This window comes from Typopeltis vanoorti, chromosome 11 (genome assembly GCF_054136105.1).
Source record: "Typopeltis vanoorti isolate ZY-2024b chromosome 11, IOZ_Tvanoo_1.0, whole genome shotgun sequence".
Lineage (NCBI taxonomy): Eukaryota > Metazoa > Arthropoda > Arachnida > Uropygi > Thelyphonidae > Typopeltis > Typopeltis vanoorti.
In genome coordinates this window covers 3,255,227-3,279,151 of record NC_143559.1, presented here as the reverse complement: position 1 = coordinate 3,279,151, position 23,925 = coordinate 3,255,227, and the positions used below count along the sequence as shown (strand labels likewise).

General features: G+C 35.9%; 1 protein-coding gene across 3 annotated transcripts in view; it reads right to left on the bottom strand.

Moving 5' to 3' along the window:
* The window catches only part of LOC150101275 (uncharacterized), a 246,176-nt gene that overhangs the window by 65,581 nt on the left and 156,670 nt on the right, over positions 1-23,925 (bottom strand). For all 3 annotated transcript variants that reach the window (XM_090400557.1, XM_090400555.1, XM_090400556.1), the window contains exon 4: positions 21,326-21,495. In XM_090400557.1, coding sequence (XP_090256683.1) covers positions 21,326-21,495 — 170 coding nt within the window. The remainder of the gene's footprint in view (positions 1-21,325; positions 21,496-23,925) is intronic.

Genomic DNA, 23,925 nt, shown 5'->3' with positions numbered 1-23,925 from the left:
AAATATGCAGGAACTAGATTCAAAGAAAGACTCTTATTATTTTTAAATAAAATTTATTCAACTGGTATCCACCCCCAATAGATTGGAAAAAAGCAATTGTGATTCTTATCTTTAAAAAAGGTAACAGAGATGACCATAAAAACTATAGAGGTATCAGTATACTAAATTCCTGTTACAAAATATATAGTAGAATTTTAAATAGCAAACTAATGAAATATTCCGAAAACTTTATTTTAGAAGTACAGAATGGATTTAGAAAAGGACAATCATGTATAGACCCGGCCTTTTGCCTAAAATTAATAATAGAGAAAAGAAGAGAATACAATTTATAAACACATATTGCATTTATTGACTTTGAAAAAGCATTTGACAAAGTTAAAAGAAAGAAAGTTAAAAGAAAGACAAATACCAAATAATATCCTAAAAGCTATCACAAGTATATATGAAAATAATCAAATACAAATAACATTTATTTGTATTTGATTACTTTAAACCAAAACTATATTTATTAGTTTGGGTTGAAACTATTCAAAAACAAACCAAACTAAAAGTATATAATACATTAGCCCTACAAGTCTTAATGTATGGAAGCGAAATCTGGACAATAAAACAAAGAGACAAACAAAGATTAACAACAGCAGAATTGAAGTTTATGAGAAAAACTGCAAAGTGTACCCTATTTGATCACAAAAGAAACAAAGAAATTATGAAAGAATTAAACCAAGAACCAGTAATAGAAAAAATAAGATTAAATCACGAGCTATCATATACGAGAGAGATAAACCAATGGGTCCAATAGGTATGTCCCCTCTCAGTAACTCTTTTTAATATCTACTTAAATGAAATAATAATAAAATGGAATAAAAATTTACATCAAGGAATTAAACTTTCTTCTACAGTAAACTTAAACACGCTCCTCTTTGCCGACTATCAAATAATAATTACAAATTCTGAAGATAAACTACAGAAAGCTATTTTAGATCTAAATGAGATATCCAAAGATTATGGTATGATAATATCAACAGAAAAATCAAAAACTATGGCCTTTAAAGGACAAGATCTAGCAAGAAAATAGTAATAGATAACAAGATCTTAGAACAGGTGAATTCATTTAATTACCTAGGATGTATGATCACATATGAAAATAAAAAAGATATAAACGTAAAAATTGCAAAAAATTTAAAAATAACAGGTGTAATTAACTCTATATTTAAACCAAACCTAGTTCAAAACTAGGTTTGGTTTAAATATAGTTTAAACCAAAACTATATTTATAGTTTTGGTTTAAACTATTCAAAAACAAACCAGACTAAAAGTATACAATACATTAGCCCTACCAGTCTTAATGTATGGAAGCGAAATCTGGACAATAAAACAAAGGGACAAACAAAGATTAACAACAGCAGAAATGAAGTTTATGAGAAAAACTGCAAAGTATGCCCTATTTGATCACAAAAGAAACGAAGAAATTATGAAAGAATTAAACCAAGAACCAGTAATAGAAAAAATTAAAAAATATAAACATAAATGGATGGAACACGTTCAAAGAATGAAAACAGAAAGATTACCAAAACAAGCCTTTAAGTACAAGCCATTAGGAAAAAGAAAACCAGGACGTCCTCTTAAACGATTCAACGATGACTTCTAAGGCCAGAACAGGCCATGCTAGGCCTAAATCCTTGATATGCATGATGATGATGCAAGTTCTTTTCACGTAAATTTGATATCATCCAGGTCTACCTACTCACTGATGAGACCTCAAAAAAGGTTGAAACTGGTCTGGGTAGTGACCTCTCCTCATAATGTAAGGCAGTATTACATCTCCTAAGAGCTGTGTTTTACATTATAAGAAAATATCAAGGATAGTGAGGGAGCTTGCTCCACCTTTGCGTCGCATTGCCTTGGTGTTGTACTAACAGGTGTTCACTTACACTTGGATTCACCGATAGTTCTTCGGCACGAAACTCTTATATCGTAGTTTTCGATCTCAGAGTTTCACATACTGGCTGTAAAATAATAAGGGATTTTTATCCCCTTAATTTAGTTAACTTTGCCAGAAAAAAAAAAAAAAATAGCCGTTTGGCTTTTTATCTTAAAAATAAACTGGTGTTGTGGGCCAAGGATGAATGAGTGAATGGAATGGATTGCAGAATTGGTTGCAAGTCCCCTGATGGTGAATGGATTCAAGGAGAGGTATGATAGGATTTGTGTATATGATTGTCAATTTGATGTTGTAAAATATAACATTACGCACTTTGGGTTGAAAAGGTTACATATGGTGTATCATATTGATGGAATTGGATTGCAGGAAATTGATGAAGCTAGGGACGTGCAGATAATGGTGGACAAAGAGTTAAAGTTCAGACAGCATATTGCAAAAGTTGGTAAAATAGCTCAACAAATTACTTGGATGTTGAAAAACACTAAGAAATACAAATAAGGAAGTTATTTACCCTCTTTAGTAGGCTATGATTCAGCCATATCTGACTACTGCACCCTAATTTGATCACCTGGGTTTCTTGGGGAGCAGGAGGTGGTCAAAAAGATTCAGTGATGAGCGACTAAGATGGTGACAGGTCTGTGAAATAGTCCCTACGAGGATAGGCTGAAGGTTTATGAGTTATAAAATTCAGTTTATAGGCAGAAAAGAGGGGGACATGATAGGAACTTTTAAGATATTAAAGGGATTTTATAAAATTGATGCAAGTGAAATTTTTCAATACATGACAAATAGAGAACTAGGGGCCATCTGTGAATGTTGTCTCCTGCAATGAGTCTCCAGATACCATGGAGATGCCGTAAATAATAATAATTTGAAATCAGAAGTGATCACTATTTGGTTTTGAGCAGGATAAAACTGAATATTATACTGAAAAGAAAAGTGTATAAATAGGTTTTAAAACGAATCAAAGTTGAGCAGTTTTCAAAGGTGAAATATAGACTCAGATACAGAAATATTATCTGAGAAAAAAATCAGAGTTTGAAAACAAGAACAAAACCTTGGAGTTTTAGTAGGATATACTGAAAAAAACATAGGTTCAGCACAAGAGAAGCATGTGATAAGGTTGTCTGAAGGACAGAAAAATAAGAACTACATAGTTGTTTTTTTTTTATATTGGTTCCATACACAAGAGGTTTGAGAGACCTATAGGCACATCAGTGACGTGTGGAGTGTGAGTGAGGATTGATATAGAAGAATATTGATGATTTTTTGAAGAGTTGTAGTTGTTTGGGAATACTTTGATTAAGGTTGTTCCGGGTTCAGTATGTTTGCAGTTAAAAGGATTTGCAGTAGGTTTGCAGTAAAAGGGTGTTGAGCAGCTGCAGCTCTTGTATTAATAGGTGCAACAGAAAGTGGAGGAATGATGGTTGCCAATTCACTGAAACATTGCACCTTCACATACAGGTTAAAGTGAGTCTGTAAGAATGGGATCATCTATGAGCCTAACTGCACACCTCTGGATAGTGTTAAGGATTTTAAGGGAAGTTTTAGGTGTACTCCCACCCCAATCATGTGAACAGTATTCTAAGCATGGATGGATTTGAGATGTATTTAATGAAGAGTTCATTGGATGTAAAATAGGCTCTTGAACAAAAGGGAATACCAAGTTTCTTGGATGCTGAGGAGGCTATTGATGTGATATGCTAATGCCAGGAAAGACTGGAGATAAATGTTAGTCCAGGCAAAGAGATCTGATCTTGTCTGGTGATTTGTGTATTACTGAGGGTAAGGGTAAGTTGAGATCTTTTTTGGGCAAGAGCCTGAGATGTCAGAGTGCTGCACAGTTTGTCAAATGAGTAGGATGAGTGGAGAGTACTATCATCTGCAAAGCCGTGAATGGGATTAGTGGTTATTGTGAGTAGGTCATTTATGAACAGGAGAAAGAGAGTAGGTGATAAGACAAAGCCTTGAGGTACTCCAGCATTGGTGGTGAAGCTTGAAAAGATCGAGTCATCTACCATGACTCGATGATTTGTTTAGTAGGTCTCAATGCCACACATGGTCAAAAGCTTTGGAAATGTCAAGGGAGACAGCACAAATTTCTTCAAACCTTTTCATGGTATGTGTCCAGTGGTGGGTGATGTAAGCTACAAGATTAGCATCTTGTAGCTTACATCTTGAATAGCAGAATCTGTACTGGTGGTTGCTGATTAATTCATGGACCCCATGAATTAATAAAATAGTCCATTATTTTGGAGAAGATGGCAATTGGTCAGTAGCTTGACAGTAAACTTCTTCACCCTTTTTTGAAATAGGATGGATATGACATTGCTTCCATACACTGAGATAAGTACCAGATATGTATAATAAATTATAGAAATGATGTAGGATGATGTTAGCTCTGGAGCACAATGTTTGAGAATAATTGAGGAGATACCATCAGGACCAGAAGACTTTTTAGAATCCAAGTTATGTGGTAGTTTTCTGATGACTTTTTGTCAAAAAACTATAAGAGGATTATGGAGCTTGGATTCCAGTATGGTAGGATGTGATTTTCCCTTGGTCATCTATGCAGGAGTTTGAGGAAAAGAGTGATACCAGGAGATCAGCTTATCTTAGGTAAAGTAACAGTGATACCATCACAATGAGACAGAGGTAGAAATGCAGGAGAGCAGAAGTTGCATCCAACAGCCTTAGCAAGCAACCAGAAGGCACAACTTCTATTTGGACGTGAGGCAAGTTTTCTGTTAGTTGCTTTCAAGAAATTAGATTTGGATCTACTTATGACTTATTTGCATATGTTGCATGCTTTGGTATGGGCAGGGTATGAAGGTAATAGTAACAGTGGTTACTATTACCTTCATATATATGGCTTTAGCTCTTGATGCGAGCCACATGTGATAAGCTGATTTTCTTCTTTGACTACTTTGACACATTTTCAGTTGAACCAGGCCTTAGAAAGTGGGTGAGGATTTTGAGTACAATGAGGGATGAAGACCTTCATGTGAGTGAGGATAATTTCTATAACTAGTTCGGAGTGGGTGTTAGGGGTCACACGAGCAGAAAAAATAGTCAGATCAAGGAAAGGAGTAGAAATTCCAGTGGTCATTCCAATTGACTCCTTTGTAGTGCTAGAGAATGTGAGGACAAGAGTGGTCGGAGGAGGAGCATTCTGTGAGAGCCCTCTATGGTGTATCTGGAAGGAGAACTGATCAAAAAGAGATCCAGAGTATTTGGAGAGTGAAGAGAGTTATCAGGAATTTGAGTGGGTAGATGTACAATTTGTGTTAGGTCATTACTTACGGCAAAGAATTCTGCTTCTCGTGCTGCTTGGTCAGTGGTGTTAAAGTAGGCGAGCCAGTTGGAATTGTCGATGATGAGGTTGGTCAGGAAGATGACCTCATTATTTGAATAGCTGGATTGCAGGAGGTCAAGTCACTTGAAGGAATGTGAAGAGATCAGAGTGGTTACAAGTGTTTGGAAACCAGTAACTGCAAATGAAAGTTACTAAATGTGGCAAGGAAACCTTGAGCCAGCGAAGGTCAAAAGCAGGGGATTCTACATTAGTCATTCTCTGGCATGCTATGTCAGATTTCACAAATGCACAGGTGCCACCCTTGTGGTGAAAAGAATTGTGAGGTGTGTTAGTTTGAGCACTGAAGGTGGAAATAAGATATCTGGTCTGGAAGACTGTAAGTGATGGAGGATGTCACAGATGTTAGTAAAGTGGATGTGAAAGTGAGTTTTTAGTAAAGATACTCCGGTATGGTTTGTATGTTGTAGCTGGTTGTGATGTGATTAGTTTATGAGGGAGATTCACTTTTATTGCAGTATCACTGTTATTGTTTGTGAGTCTTCATTAGTTTGTTCCTAAGTCTGATTAGATGAAGGATATAGTGGGTATGGGTATGTGCAGTTAGAGAAGATACAGTTGAACTGTGACTTCCATACAGAGAAAAACCAGTCTCCATGCCATTATGTTGCCTCAACAGTGTCCCCACATACGACTACTTGAACTCCCTCTCCATGCACGACCCAGCAGAGTATGTGGCAGCAGGATCATACACCAGTGAATCGGGAAGCCTCCTGACTTGTTACTAACAGGTTCAGGCCTATGAACTAACTGGCAGCCAGCCTGCAGCACCACTGTTTTAACCACTGTACCTTTGAAATGGAGAAGTTTCTGGTATGTTTCGAAGTACATTTGTCATCATGTTGAAGGGTATCACTAACAATGCACAGAGAAGAGAAAAGGGAGTGGAGGTAACAGAAACTGGAATCCTGCTCTGGAGACCAAACATGGCATTTGCCACTTCAGACATCCAATAAGCTAAGGGGGGTGGTATTTCACCAAGTGATGAAGAATATCTAGCACCTAGTGTCTAGTTGGCATATCCTCCAACTAAGAAGGGAGTATCCCTTTGTAGCAGGATAGTGAATTCAGAAAGTTAAACAGGCAGTCATGAAATAGACAAAAGTATATCAATGTGTCCAGATAATTCATCGCGAGAAAATTCTTCACAAGAAAATTTGAAATCCTATTTCATGTCATTCCCATATATGAAAATAAAAAGAAATATTTTATATTATTTATTATTTCAATTATGTTTAGTGGTGTGAAATTTTTTATTCCATATCAAGTTATTAATATTCTTTCTTACCAGAGCCTCTGTAGATGGAATATTAATTGTTACAAAACTGGGATAGAATGGTTAGAGAGAAAGAGCACCATATTTAAGAATATTTAGGGATAATATTTATTATCCCTAAATGAAATGGTTTTTGGAAGAGGTAAGAATGAAGAGTGAGAAAGTGAAAATCATCAGTATTTTACCTTGATATAATAAAAATGAATTAACAAGGTCTATTCTTGATGCGTAGGCTATGTAGAAGGAATGCATGCGAGTCTTTGGATGTGTGGAGCAAGTGTGAGGGAAGATTGGATTTGTATAAGAGGGATGGCCTACACCTGAATGCGTTTGGTATCAGGAGTCTAGAAAAACTAATAACTGGTATGAGACCTAACACAGAGAGTCAAGGAAACTAAAGTATAAAGCAGCGTTTCTCAACCTTTTTTTTTGATCATGCCCCACATCAGCATCACAAATATTTTGATGCCCTACCTCAACGTCTCAAAGATTTTGATGCCCCCCCCCCCCCTACTAGCATAATAGTCAGCCAAATTCTGAAAGAGTATAATATAAATATGTACATGTACATTTTCTAATTGTCCCCTGTGGGGAGTATGCCTCACATTGAGAAACACTGTGATAAAGTGAGGAATGGTGAGAATGTGGGTGTAAGAGCAACAATGTTATATAACTATGTTAATGATGGGAATGGGCTTTGTCATGAAAATGTTGATGAGGAGAGAAGGATTTCAACTTTGTGTTCGTCTGGTTCAGACCCATCAAATCTGCAAAGATGTCTACATGTATAAGTCACTAGAGAAGAATACAGATCTGTAAGTTGTCCGACTGTTTCATGCAGACTGCAGACAAGAGTATACAAAAGAACATGCAGGTACATTATTATGTCTGTACACAAATGCTAGGAGTATCAAAAACAAAGGGGTAGAGTTTTTCCCTTAGTCAATATGTTGGGATCTCAGATTCTAGGCATTAGTGAGACCTGGCTATCAGAATTAGACATACTAACTGGTATTGAGTGTAAAGGATACACTATTTTTAGGAAGGATAGAAAGAATAGGAGAGCAGGAGTGTGTTGCTAATGATATCGATGTTGCCAATGACTTGAATCCAGTTAGAGTTGAGACCTATGATTGTAGTACTATGACTACTAACAATATTTCATGTGGCAGTGAGTTGGAAGCCATCTGGTATGAGGTGGAATCTAACAAGTTCAATTACATAGTGGGGTGTTGTTACCGAGTGGATCGGGTGCTAGTGATGAAGAAATGCATCACCAAATAGATATGAGCGGAAAAAAAGAGTAATCATAATGGGAGACTTTAATTATCCAAATATTGACTGGATAGCAGTAGAATCTCATGAAAAGAATGAAAATCCATTTATTGAGCTGCTGCAGGACAACTTCCTCAAGCAGCATGAGAAAGAAGGAACTCAAGGTCGAAGAATGTTAGATTTGATTATAGTGTCAGAGGGTGTTTCAGTTAAAGATACATTCTGCCTCCAGTTGGATCATGTGGTACTCACTTGGGAAGTGACTAAGTTTATGAATGTTCCATTAAGAAAAGATTACATGCTGAACTATAAAGAAGGAAATTATGACTAACTGAGGAGTATACCAAGGTCATTGAAATGGGATTGATTGATGGATGGGAAGAATATCGACAGTGCATTGGAAGCATTTAAACAATACTTAAATGATGCAATATCAGAGTGTGTCCAGACAGTTAGTAAAATAAATAGGGTAGGAGTTAAATGGATGTGTAATCTTATTAAGCAAGAAATTAGTAAAAAAAAGGGATGATGTGGAAGGAATGCCATGTGCACAGGATGATGCGCATTATGAAAATTATAAGCAGCAGGCTAGAATAGTCACAACTGTTGTAAGGAAAGCAACGTCTGAGTATGAAAAGAAACCTGGCTCTGCATGCTAAAAACAACCAACAGCAATTCTATCAATATGCTGCAAGTAAAAGAGAGAATAAATATGAAAGAATAACTCTTCTAAATGCAGATGACATGAGGGTAACAGATGCAGAAGAGGTTGTTCAACTAATGAATGCCATTTTGTTAAAAGCTATCACAACCTGGTGTATGTAACATTCAGCTCACCGCTACCTCTTCAATGGATGAAGAAATTCAGGTGTATGAGGACAAGGTATTAGAGCTGTTGCACAAACTGAATAAGAATTCATCAATAGGGACTGATGGGATATCAGCTCGTGTGATAAAAGTGTTCAGCTGAACTGGCTATTCCTTTGACCAGGCTGTTTAACATGAGTCTCAGAACAGGGAAGATTCTGCAGGAACAGAAAGAATGTATGGAAATTCCATTGCATAAGGGTGGTGCAAAGACCGATGTATCCAACTATCTACCAATTAGTATCGCAGGAGTGAAGATTTTGGAAAAATTGGTTAGGGCTCATATTTAGAAATGGGTCGACAGTGAATTTCTACTTTACAATGAGCAACATGGTTTGTGAGCAACTAGACAAGGGGAATGGATATGCTATGATACTTTTGGAATTTGCTAAGGTTTTGACAGAATACAGCACAGTAGACTATTGCATAAATTGGAGAATATGGGTTTGGATTATAGAATATTCGCTTGGATAAGAGGATGGCTGACTGACAGATATCAAAAAGTAGTATATGGGTATGTGAGTCTGCAACCAGTGGTGTAGCACAAGGATCAGTGCTTGGTCCACTGTTATCTACCCTATATATATAAAATGATAAGCCTTTTTATGTCACATTTTTTGAAACGTTTTGAAACTCATGGGCTATCCTGAGTGTCGAGTCATCAGAATTCAAGGAGAACCGGCCTACCAGTCCGGAACTCGGGGAGTTGGGAGCCATAGGTGCCGGGGAGGAAGGGGGTGGGGGGCTTTTGAAGACTTGACACTCAGGGGGGTATCCTAGACGCCAGGAGCAGAACCCCCTTTCGAGCCTTTAAAATTCAAGTCATCAGAATTCAAGGAGAACCGCCCTACCAGTCTGGAACATGGGGGGGGGCGTAGCCGCCAGGGGGACGTAGGCCCGCTAGTTCAATCTATACATAAATGATATTGGGAAGGATTTGACAAGTGACATACAGCTATTTGCTGATGATGCAAAGATAGGTAGGGTAATCAGGAATGCAGCTGATATTATTATTATTATTATTTTGCACCTCAAGGGAGTCCAAAGACTCATCGAGGGAGAGTGTGCCAACAGCATCGAATGATTGGTCCCCTTCCAACTACTAACCGTTAACTGAGCCATTAGTAGCAGAGGCTCTACCAATCGCTCAACCTTTGTATGCAGTACTTGGAATGATTTGAATATGCTGGAATTGTGGGCATGGGAAAATGGATGTCAATTCAATGTCAGTAAATAAATGTAAAGTCATTCACTTTGGCGTGATTAGACATCCAATGTCGTATTATATTGGTGGGATTATGCTTGAAGAAACTGATGAGGCCAGGGATCTTGGAGTGCCAATAGATAGGAAGTTGGAGTTCAGGGGCTGTGTAGCAAAGATTGCAAATACAATTCAAAAAATAATTGCAGTGCTGAAACGAACATTCATATGTGAAGATAAAGATGTCATTTTGCCTCTCTCTTTAGATAAGATCTCACGTTGATAAGACCTCACTTGGCTAGTGTGCACAGGTCTGGTCTCCTGGTTTCCATTGTGATTCTGATATATTGAAGAGAGTGCAAAGGAGAGTGGTAAAAATGATATCTGGACTATGGAATACTGATTATGAAGACAGATTGAGAATTTGTAGACTGCAGACACTAGCAAATAGGAGAAAAAGAGGTGATATGATTGAGACTTAAACTTCTGAAAAGATCACACAGGATTTCAATTGATGGAACTTTTCACTTTATGGAGGGTTGGGAAAGGACAAGAGGGCATCCTTGGAAGCTGAGAATGAATGCTGCTAAGAAAGAGGTGAGGGCTAGATTTTTCTCTTATAGGATGGTGAGTGATTGGAATGGACTGGCATCGGATGCTGTGAGAGCAAGCAATGTGAATTAATTCAAAAATAAGTATGATAACTGATACGTGTAGTATGTGGCCTCCCTTGATGAGTACCTGACTCCCTGGAGATCTCTCTTAATAATAATAGTTATATCCAACTAATATTTATTTATAGTTAACTATCTACACATTGCTATTATTACTATTAACTATTCTATTAATAGTTAGAATAGTTATTAGGGAGAACAAAATATTTAAGAATAGTTAGGGAGAAAGGGCACAACATTTAAGAATATTTATTCTTCTACCGTTCACTATTTTTCTGTTCTGCACATTTAGACATCCATCCAAGCGTGATATATTTTTTATCTAAACTAATTCAAAAGGTGACATGTTCAGTTATTGAATACAATTGTATTTTTTTTGAAATCGCTGCACTTTTCCTGCATAGTAAAGACATCTTGCATTGAATTTAAGATCACAGGTGCAATTTTGAGTAATTATATTAAAGAAAATGATAATAAAATTATGTAAATGCTATCATAATGATGTAAATCAGCATAAGTAAATTGCAGTCTGTGGCTTCAATACTAGTCTTTACCTTTTCCTCCACTACTGGTATTTTATGACACTAAGAAATTTTAAATTTTACAACATGACAGAATATTTTTGGCAGAAAATATTATGGTGGTAGATAGTGTTAGTGTAGTTGGGGGGGGGGGGGGGTTGAGTGGTGGAGACAGAGTGGTAGAGTAGGTACCCTCCCTTGATGAGTCTTCAGACTTCCTAGAGGTGTCGCATAATAATAATAATAATAATTAGTCTTTTTTACTGCAAAAAAATTGCAGGATGCTCCCAGAGTAAAATACATAATTAATTATTTCTCTTGTGAACCATTCAAAAGTAAACTGTAATCAGAAATATCATGTTGTCAACAACCGACTCAACTGGCTAACAACCTCAGCTATGCAGATGATATAGTATTAATAGACTCATCTTTAGCCAAGGTGCAACAACACTTTGACAAACTATGCAAAGGTGCAAAAATATTTGGATTGACAGTTAACTGAAATAAAATGAAAATACTCACAAATATAGTACAAGGTTCCATCATAACAGAACACAACCAACCTTTAGAAAAAGTAGAAGACTTTGAATACTTAGGCTCAAATATAAATAATAATACTGTAAATGACATAATATTAAGAAAATATAAAGTTCTCAATCAACACAGGAATCTGAGAAATATATTGAAATCACACCTCATTATCTTGTAAACAAAAATTAGGCTTTGCAAAGCAACCTCTCAGGCGATCTTCATATATCATGGAGAAACACGGAATGTTTCCACCCTAAAAAGCAATAAAAACCATTAATAGCTTTAATGCAACCTACTTAAGACTGTTACTCTTGGAAGGATCATATTCATAATTCCAGTATTTTAGAAGGAGCAAACCAAAAACCCTTGATTGAAACCCAATGCAGACATCAACTAGATTGACTTGGCCAACAACGGAGACATCCTCCTTCTCCATAATTTGACGTCTTAGTTTTATATGCCCCTTAAATGGATAAAGACAGAGAGGAAGACCAACTAAACAATCCTGGCAGTATATTAATCACCTTATCAGACAGATACTCTCTTTAAACACGACGATAGGCTTATGTGTTCGTCACACATGTTGAATTGGATTTAAACGGTACTGATGAGAACACAGATTGATAAGAAAATAACTATTTATTAAATTAAAAGCTAATATTTCGCTGGTATTATATCCAGCATCTTCAGAGCACACAAACAAAGTCTGTTACAAATGCGAGACAACCATTCGGTGTAACAGTGGGGCTAGTATAAGTAATTGCAGCGTGCAATTACTTATACTAGCTAAACTATAACTTTACTAAAGTTATAGTTTAGTTAGTATAAGTAAGTCAACTAAAGTCCTAATACGGCACCATCTAAGTTATAAAAAATAAATTAAAAAAAAAAAAAAAAACAGTAGTCCAAAAGTTTTGAAAAAATATAGTAGTCCAAAGTTTGAAAAAAATAAAATTCAAATAAATAAATATTAATTTGGTCTCAGGAAGACTGTCTCCCAAATCTTTGGTAGATTTATACAGCCATACTTGTTAAGATTTGGAGTATATTTTAAGGCTTCTGTTGATTCCAGGAACAACCTCTCTGACTTGTAGAATCTTCTGTGTGGTACTTTTGATTTTTTCCAATTGATCCTGTGTGCTGGGTTATCCAAAGCATGGTCTGTCAGACCCGACTTGCCATAAAGAAAGTGCCAAATATATATTTTGTGTTCACCAAGGCAGATGTCCATAGTAGGCCTGATGACGAGAACACGGCACTTCATAGATGCCTGGATGTGATAAAGGAGTGAATCTGTCCTTAGGTGAACGGATGAGAGTTGCCAATTTCACATAAGGTTTAAATACAGTGCGCAGTTGGTGTTTGTTAAGCACCCTAGATATCTTTTTAGATGTGCCTTTAATGTACGGGATGGAGATAGTTTTGTTGTAGTCTTCTGTGGTAGATAGTGACATCAAGAGATAAAGAGGTTATTATTCCCCTTTATAAAGCGTTGATACTTCCACATTTGGATTACTGTGCTCAGGTCTGGTCACCTGGATTCCTTGGAGATGAGGAGGCTGTGGAGAGGGTTCAGAGAAGAGTGGCCAAGTTGGTGAGTGATGTAAAAAATGCTCCCTACATTGATAGATTGAGAGCTTGTGGATTGCAGAGATTGGTTGATAGGCGAAGAAGAGGGGATATGATAGAAACATTTAAATTACTGAAAGATTTTTATAGGATTGATGCAGGGGAAATGTTTCAGCTGTGTGATAGTGATGGAAGAACAAGAGGTCATCCCTGGAAATTAAAGAAGATCGTGGTTAACAAAGGTGTCAGAACAAGGTTTTTTGCCTGGAGGGTGGTGAATGAGTGGAATTTATTGCCTGACTTAGTTGTGAGCTCTTCATCTGTAAATGAATTCAAGATGAGATATGACGGATATCGTTTTGCTAGTTTGGGTCTCCTGCAATGAGTCTACTGACTCCATGGAGATACCCGTAATAATAATAATAGTGGGAGGATTTCTGGGTAGCATTTAGTATTTTATCTACTTTATGGGGATTATAGCCATTGCTTAGGAAGGTGTGGCACAGGTGAGAAAGTTCAGTAGTGAGAGCAATGGCATTGGAACAGATTGCTCTAGCTCTATGGGTTAGTGTTTTTAAGACACCATATTGTTGAGAAAGGTGATGGTGTGATGATTGTTTGTGTAAATATCTCCCGGTATGTGTGGGTTTTCTATAAACAGAAAATGATAAGAAACCTTCTTGAAGATGGGGATCAGTGTGTCCAGGAAGGGCAGGCAGTCATTGGCTTCTAGTTCCATTGTAAAGTGGATTTTAGGGTGCTGGCTATTTAGATGCACTAAATAGCCAGCACCCTAAAATGTATTCGATGTGTCTGGGCCATGTGGCCAAATAGCAAACACATCATCAACATAGCGTAGCCATAGACTAGGTTTGAAAGTGGCTGTGTTGATAGCTAGCTTTTCCAGAGTAAGTTGGCTAAGGGGGGGGGGACCCATAGCTGTCCCATCTAATTGTTTGTATATTTTCCCTTTCAATGTAAAATAACCTGCCTGTACTGTGAATTTAAATAGCTGAAATATATAAGGAGGAAATTGTAACTTTAGTAAGTTAAGTGATTCAGTCAATGGTACATTAGTGAATAATGAGGTGATATCAAAACTCACCATTAGGTCTGAACTATTTAAGGTGCAGTTTTCTAAAATACTTTTTAGGTGGGTAGAATTTTTAACAAAAGAGGGAGAATTGTTTGTGCAAGTGGCTAGTAGTTTGGCTAAATGTTTAACTAGTAGGACTGTTTATACTATCTACAATAGGGCGTAAAGGTGTACCTTTGTTTGTGGATTTTTGGAGCTCCATATATTCTGGGTGTTTTAACATGAAAGGGTTTGAGTTTGTTGACTGTTTCTTTTGGCCACGAAGTGACTTTGTTCAATAGCTTGCACACCTTATTCTTTTGTGAGTTGGTGGGATCTCGATCTATAATTTGATATGTTGACCAGTCTTGGAGAAGTGTGTGCATTATGCTTTCATATTCTGTTGTATCCATTACTACAGTTGCGTTTCCTTTGTCTGATTTGGCTATTGTAATGTGGTTATTATTGCGTAGCACTTTTAGAGCCATTATTTCTTTATGTGGGATATTATTTTTGGGAGACTTAGAATGGATTAGGATATTGGCCACGTCTAACCTAATATTATTGGCTATTGCTGGAGGCAGGTCGTATATTCCACGTTCAACGGAAGCCATTATTTTGGTGTTTGGAACTTCTTTAGGAGTAACGGCAAAATTATGTCCACGACTTAATGCACTCGTGGCTTCTTTAGTTAAGGTTAACGATGGTAAGTTCACAACGACGCCTCATTGAGAAAGATACTCTCTTTCTCCATGAGAAATAACTCAACTGGCTGGTTCAAAACAGAGAAGCTTGGAAAGCTACGTATAATAATTAACTTTTTCTTATTCCTATTTATTTAGTTCATTTCCCTATTTACAAGTTGTAAATGGTAAATAAGCCATGATGATGAACAACCGACTAGATAGTGTACCCTCTCCAACCAATGAGCTGTGGATTCGAAACTTGCAATAGACATGGATGTTTGTAATTGTTATTAGGTGAGAGATGAATTTCTTCGTCTGCAAATACTAGAATTGGAGGAAAACGTAAAGACGTATTGCAGCTGGAGATGGCAATTTAGCTTATGCTGATTTACATCGTTATAATAGTATTTACGTAATTTTATTATAATTTTCTTTAATATAATTACTCAAAAGTACACCTATAATTTTAAACTAGCTCTGTTAATAATAACAGCATACAACATATCTTTCCTATGTAGGAAAAGTGGAGTCATTTTCAAAATACTTGTGTATTTTGAAACTGTAGTTATCTAAGTAAGAACCTGTAGTTATCTAAGTAAGAAGGAATATTTACAACTTTTTAAGACGAAACAGAAATTAGGAAACTCATGATCAATAAAATATTACTTTCACTATAAGAATAAAGATACTATCAAATCTAATTAAAATCTAAATAAATAATACATAAACACTGAAAAAACTATATTTTGTGAAATTTATCTTGCACTGCATTTACTTTTCATATATCAGTATTAATTTAATATCATTTCAATTTTCTAGCGAATAAATAGAAGACACAACACAACATAAATAAAAAAAGAAAAGAAAAAAAGAATTTTAATTAGGAAAAGATTTTTGGAAAATTTTTTAGTCTTTTTTTCCTTTTTTTTCTGTGATGAATTGTCCATGAACAACATTGGCACACCCAAGGAGCCCTGGCCCACCCAAAAGAAAAAGGGAAAAAAGACTAAAAAATTTTCCAAAAATCTTTTCCTAATTAAAATTCTTTTTTTTTCTTTTCTTTTTTTATTTATGTTGTGTCGTGTCTTCTATTTCTATACTACTTATGAATTAGCGGTCACATAAGCTGGGAATACCCTCTGGCTATCGGGAATCACAGCCATTGTGAACGCAAGGCGAACGAAGTAGTGCTCGAGCAATACTTTGTTTGCCAGAGATCACAGGTATCATGTAATCATGTATTGGCGATCACTGCAGATGCTCAGTGATAGGTCGTATGCAATGCATAGTGTGTATTCTCAAATCGTCTACTCAACTCAGCCCCCCCCCCCCCGAAGATTAAACCACAAGTGCTGTCCCCCCCCCCCCCCCCCAAAAAAAAAAAAATTAAAACTTGAGTACTCAGCCCCTTCCAAGATTAAATCCTGAGTGCACCACTGATGAACAGCATATCAAAAGCTTCTGGCAAGTAAGTCAACTTGTGCTCAGAGAGAATACAGAAGAAAATGTAAGACAGCAAAGCACTATTTAAAACTAGCTACATAAAAGTAATGAAGCAATGTTAAGGGAAGAGAATATAAATATCAGGAAAATGGCAAAATATTCTGGAGGCTATTCAAAAGCTTAGAAATGGAGTAAAGAGAACTGTCAAAGGAATCAAAGTGAATAAAGGTGACATAAAACTGAAGAAAGAGATATTCTAGATGTCTCGAGTAATTGCTTATTGCCAAATGAAACCAGGAACACATATCAATATTTGAGTGGAAAACACCAAGTGTAAAGAGTAGCTGGAGTAGTGATATTGATTAGAAATGCATAATTTAGACAACAAGGTAAAAGGATCAACTTACACAGCTCTAGTGGTGCATAGCTTTTAAAAGGGAAATAAAACTGAATGTTTGAATTATAGAGGAATTTCTCTACTGAGTGTGCCCAGTAAGATTTATGCAAGCATGCTCAAGCAAAGGCTAGGAAAAGGTTTTTGCTTTAAGATAAATAGCTGAGAAATCACAGGAATATAACAAGGATCTAATTATAAATGTAGAAAAGGCATATGACAAGGTGCCAAAAGAAAAGCTTCTCAAAATGCTACAATGATATGGTATAAATGGTACATTATACAGAGCAATATACAGTCTGTATCTGAGTTGTAAGTCAGCATTTAGAAATGAAAGAGGTGTACAGGAAGATGATTTGATGTTAAATCAGGTGGAGACAAGGATGCACTGTCTAGTACTGGCTTATGTGCTAGTTTAAAGTCATTATAAGATTTAATGGAAAGATACTGCACAGAGTAGCAATAAAATATAAGTTTATTAAATCCTATATTCGTCTCTGACACAGAGACATTGCCAGGGATACAATTTCAAAATTGTGTAAGCATGCACAATAGAACTCAAAACAATAAGTGGAAGAAAATAGACTAAAAACCTTAAGTGAAGGGGGGGGGGTAATCCTTAGGCTATCCTCAATAGCCTAAGGATTACAATCCCACCAATGCTCAGGAGAAAAAAAGAAAAAAAAACACTAAAAAAGGTTCCAAAAAATGTCACTTCTTGGCCTTCTGAAACAAAAAACTCGAACCATTCAGTTCCACCCTCCATCCCCCCCCCTTATGGGGGATGGAACTGAATGGTTCTGAGATATAAGGATTACTAAAAACTCATGAAACCAATAACCCTCTCCATTCCATAGTGGATGCTACTGACAATCTTTTAAGTTAGCCAAACAATTAGCTAAATCTCTAATCCTACGTACTTACTGGTCATATTTCATCTTATATTAAAAATGCCACTCACTCTAAATCTTTAGTGAGATAAAAATCATGGTGATAAAAATCATGGTGAGCTTTGATGTTAGCTCTCTCTACTTACCAATATTCCCCTTTCTGACACTATCTTTACTGAAAAATGCTTTCCGCATGATATCACTGACCTTTTTAATTCTCCCATTCATGCTGGCTACTTCTCCTAGCAGGATACCACATATAAACAGATAGAAGGTACAGCCATAGCCCCCCCCCCCCTCCACCAGTCAATTTCTTCTTTGTGGAACATTCTGAAAAATACATCATTGATACAGCCATTCTCAAACCTTCTATCTGGCTAAGATATATTGATGACACATTAGACTCCATCCTCCTCCACTTCAACGGCCAGCACCATAGAATCTAGTTCACCTTTAAAAAAAAGAAACTAATAATAGCCTGCCTTTTCTACTCATACATCTTCCTGATAGCACTGTCTCAGTTTAGAGGAAATCCACCCACACAAGTAGGTAGATACATGCATAAACTTTTCCATCATCCACCCCCACCCCACTCTCAACAGTATGGTCTTATCAAAAAATCCATTGTCAAAAGAGCTTCCAACTCTTTTCTACCCAGGCTTCCATGTCTGCTGAATTCTCCTTTATTCACTAAGCCTTCCTACCTACCTAGCCAGTTACAATGCTCAGAAGATTAACGAACTGGTTTTTCCTCCGTTCACCTTGCATCCTTCTCATCAAACAGACTACAGGGCACCTTAGAAAAAATAGACAGGATCTAAAAAAATATAATCTATGTACTGCTTTCAAACCTTATTTGAAGCTGGTTGACATTGTCTGCCTCTCTTAAGGATCTGCTACCTCTCTTCTCTGTTACAGGTGTTTACAAGTTCCTTGTTCTTACAAATTATCTTATAGTCAAACTGGGAGATATGCCAACACCTACCTAGAAAAACACAAGAAAGACATCTGCCATCATAAATATAATCAGTCTGGTCGATGACCATGCTTTGGACACCTTGCATAGAATCAAATGGAATAAAACTACTATGCTTTATCCCAACATATATAAGCATGAAAAGCTTTTCTTAGAATCAGCAGCAGATTTGTTAAATCAACCTAATCTTAAATAAATATGGTTGTGTTAAACTTCCTAAGATTTGATAAACTTTAACTCTTAGGCTTCCCACCCAACAGCACCTACAGAGGGTGCCCCTCAAAGCAATTTAGATTTTAGTCTATTTTCTTCCACTTATTGTTTTGAGTTCTTTTGTTGTGCTTATACAATTTTGACATTGTATCCTTGACAAGGTTTATGTGACGGAGACGAAATATAGGATATAATAATCTTATATTTTATTGTTCCTCTGTGCTGTATTCTTTCCATTAAACCTCATAATAACAAAGGGGCAGATTTTCATCATCATCGATTCAACATCAATAGATAATCATCATTGTTATGTATTATCTATATGGATCACATTATGAAAGAACATGGCATTAAACCTTGCATCAAAACTGGAGATGTTAATCTCAGCTCTACTTCATGCAGACAATGTTATACTCTTAAATAAATCCATTAAAAGTGTAAAGGATTACCAAACTATACTCAATAACTTCTGTAATAAACTTGGTATGAAAATCAACAAAAAAAGACAAAAATAATGAAAATTGATACATTTTGAATGGAAAACCTATAGAACATATAAAACATTTTGGCTATTTAGGCAAATTTTGCAGCAAAGATAGAAAATTAAATATGAAAATAGACAATCAAATTAGGAAGTCAACTGAAAAAATTTATATGGAACAAGAAAGAAAGAAATTAGTTAAAAACTCAACTCTACAAGACTGTTCAACTAATTTTAACCTATGGTTCTGAGAGCTGGTTAAAAATAATTATGAGACAACAGATATGAGAGTTCTAAGAAAGAATGGTGGAGTGAACAGATGGTGCCAATGGTAGCATCATATTAAAAACGAGGATATTAGGAAAGAACTTAACACTGTTAGCATTCAGGATTGTGCTAGCAGAATTAATATAGTCACTTAAACAGAATGGGAGAGGGAAGGTTAGCAATGCAACCATCTGTTTGCCAGGATGGCAGGAAAATGACTCAGAGGAAGACAAATATCTAGGTGGAATGACTCAGTAAGAAGCACCTTAAAGGCCGAAATACATAGTCTGATACTAATGAAGTCCTGTCAGAGCAATTTAGAGAAAAATTGCCAATAGGAAATTAATAATGATGTAACCTTTTCATGAAGTACTATTATACAATCCTGTACATATCATTTGATGATAATGATGTCATGATTTCACTACTTCTCAACATGGTGGAAAGCAGCTGACATAATCTTAATCCCCAAACCAGGAAAAATGGCACGGTATCCCAAAGCCATTACCTAATCAGCCTGTTCTCCTGAGTATGAAAAATGGCAAACAGGTTAACATTAACAAGACTGCAGAAAGTTAAAGAATTAAATCTCATCCGCAGTGAGCAATTTGGATTATAAGGAAACAACTGAATTGAACAAGTTCTCAGAATTGTAAGAGTAGGGTACAACTGCAGGCAGTGAACAGGCTATCTTTCTGGACGGTGCCAAAGCACCACTTATGGGGAATACGCACCAAGCACAGTTGCTGCCACAATGGCAAAATATGCAGACAAAACTGTTGTAATGGTATGCTCCCTATAACATAGATTAACAACTGAATAACTGCAAAAACATACTCAGAACTGAAGTGAAGCCTTTTCTTTATCTGTCTTACTATCCATTTATCTATCTTTTCTTTCTCTTAATACCACTGAGTTCTCTTGCAATCCTATACTCCTCCAGGACATTCCTTCACTTTTTCATCTGAATAAAAGCCAGAATTAAATTTTCAAAATGGGTAATGACTTTCCAATAATGCATAGCTATATATATATATATATATATATATATATATATTACATTATAACATTATATTACAAGAAGGTGTACTGTACTGTTCAGTTTGGAATATTATGGTAATTTAATGAAAATCACTTGTCTTCATATACAAGTAGCCAAGTTGTAAAGATACTTCATGAGAAAACAAAAGTTTGCTCATGCTTGGGTTATGAATTAAAAGGAGAATATAAATTTTTGTCACTTATAATTTACTTTGTATCAAATGAAAAACTTTCCACGACCTACGTGGAAAATGTGATGGACAAAAGCACTAATAGTATGAAGTTATGTCATTTTGCTACTTATATATAATTTATTTTGTAATCAAGCAAAATTGTTTTCCAGAATACTCTTTATCCAGAAAGAAAAAGAATATGCTCTTTCTTTCTGGCTGCTTGGATTCTCTCTTTGATACTAAATTATATCATTCAAGTTATAAAAACTAAAAGCCGTACAATGAAGAAAGTACATAAATTATATATCTAATAATTGAAATATTTATGATATAATTTTATATTCTAAATTGAAAATGTTTAACTGTTTAATATTAACTCAAAAAACAAGGAAAAAATAGATAAATTTATTAAGCTGCTGCTGATAATTCACTGGAAATTGATTATTTTATTCATTACCTTTTCACTACTGTTAATTGTTTGATTTGCCTTTTCCTTCATCAACTCTGTTTTTTTCAGACTTTCCTTTTCCTGCTGTGTTTTTATAATTTTAGAAGACTGGCTATTAGTATGAAGTGTTTCAACATTTTCCCTCATTTCTTCACAGATTAAACTGAAACTGTTTAGTTCTATAATAATAAGGACAGAACAGCCTCATATGAGGGACATAATTAAGTAAATCTAGTTAACCACATTTAAAAACAATATGTCTACATCAAAACATTAAATTATCTCAAAAGAAAATGTTATTATATAGAACTGAAATATTTTTGTTAAAATAAGTTTAAGATGAGATTTTCTGCCAACATTTCTTCTATTACTTTTTTCTTTTGACAGATATCTCTAGCATTGTAAGTTCAGTTTGATACATTAAACACTGAGCACAAAAAAAAACACTTCTCACAGAACATGGACACTAACAATTTAGCAGCTATGGAAACAATTCAAAAATGTGATGGACAAAAGCACTAATAGCAATGTCTTTGGATGAATATCAAGTAGTTTATACAGTTGTTGGGCTGAAGATGGTAACTAATGATCCTCATCCAGTATGTATTAGGTATTATTTTTTAAAGCAAAATTTCCAGCCAGGTTTCTTGGATGAACATAAGCAAGAAAAAGACCTGTGTAGTTCAGCAGAAGTCGTGTTCACTTCTATAGTGCTAGACCACCCAAAGAAAGGTGTAAAATTGATTCTAATTGCTGACTAGATGAACTTTTTCTAAGCCTTTTTTCGACTAGTTCCCAAGTTAGTTAATCATTGGCATGGGTAAGCAGGTTTTTCTCCCAGAAACTTGGACTTTTCATCCTGTAAACTGAAGAAAATCGACCATAGAACTGACACTGCTTCAGAAAATAAATATATTGTGTTAGGGACCACGAGATAGTGACACTTCTCTGCCATCTCTTCATTGGATGCTTCACTTAATATTAGCGATAGTCTTGGGCCAACTGAGCATCCAAAAGTCAGATAGGGATAAAATAGCTTTGCCTACAGATTTTTTTAGGAGTACACAGCTAAGAACATCATTATGCAAAATCAAAACAGAATGCTGTGAAGATATCAAGAAAAGAGAATTCATGAAATATGAAATTCATTACATAATGTATAAATGCAGTCTTGATTCTCATAAAATACTTTAAATTGACAATACTTATTAAACAAGAATCAAGTCAGAAAAGGCATTTGAAAGAGGCTGAAAAGATAAAAGATAGCATAAATAAAAGAAATGGAAATGAAACAAAAGCTAGTGAAACTGAGGGAGTGAAAGAACACAAGAATGTAGAGGCAAAAGTTAGTGATGAGAGAGTGTGAAAGAAAATATGAATGAGGAAACAGAAGTGTGGCAGAAAGAGAGGTAGCTTACACTGTGGGAATGACAGACAGAAAAATTATTGGAATGCAAGATTTGATGAAAGTTATTGAAAATGAAAAATGAAATGAGGAATATGTGGAGTGATATTAGAGGTTTAGTGGAAACTAATGAAAGTGTGCAAAAGAATAGATTGAAAGAAAAAAGGGTAAAAGAGGAAATGAGTGATTCCATAGTTAGAAGATTAGTTAATGAGAGAGTTCATAAGGTCTGCTATCCAGGAGGAAGAATAAGTAGGATAATTCAGGTGTTGGACATGAGGAAGAAACGAGCAAGAGAATTAGTGGTGGCTGTGTCGACAAATGATTTAAGTGGTCATAAGAAGCATGTGAGGGTGAATATCAGGAGGTTATTGAGAAGAGTGAAAGATAATGACAATGATGAGTAGACAGAGAGCCAAAATCATAAATGGTATACTAGTGGAGCTATGTGAGGAGAAGGGAGTGCAGCTTGTGGATGTATGGCATGTTTGAGGGAAGAATGGAATTTTACAGGCATGATGGGTTGCATCTGAATGGCTTTGGAGTGAGTGTACTGGAGAAAGTGTTGCTAGATGGAAGTACAGGTCATCTCTTACTTCTGATCTCTTGCATGCATCATGCAAGAGATCAGAAGAGATGAAGTGAAAAATCAGGAGAGTGTGGTACTGAAGAAACAGAAGTGCTTGGCAGTGGAAACAGTAGTAATGTGAGAGATGAAGACAGAATGGGAAGGCAAGAGGAACAGGAAAATGGGGAGAGTCCGGATGGACAGGGAGACATGGCATAGGGAAAGTGGATGTTGAAAGTGGCAGTGAATGCATGTATGAAGATGGAGTATATTGCAATGTGGGTGGGGAAGTTGAGACTGAGCAGATATATGAAGTAAGTGGTGATAAAAGTGATTGGGAAAGGGCAGGTGTGGTGGTGAAGTCACAACCAACAAGTGGTTTGGATAGGACTGGTCATAAACCTAAAAATGAACTACTGTGTTTGTTTACAAATGCTAGAAATATCAGAAATAAGGTAGATGAATTGGTTTCACCGAGTTTATTTGTCCCGAAATCATTGGAATAAGTGAAACATGATTAAATGGAGATAATATTCTAATCGGAATAGAAATGGAAGGATACAGTATCTTCCATGAGGATAGAAAGGACAAGTATCGAGAATGCTGCTGATGAGAGCAGGGGAATTATGTCCACAT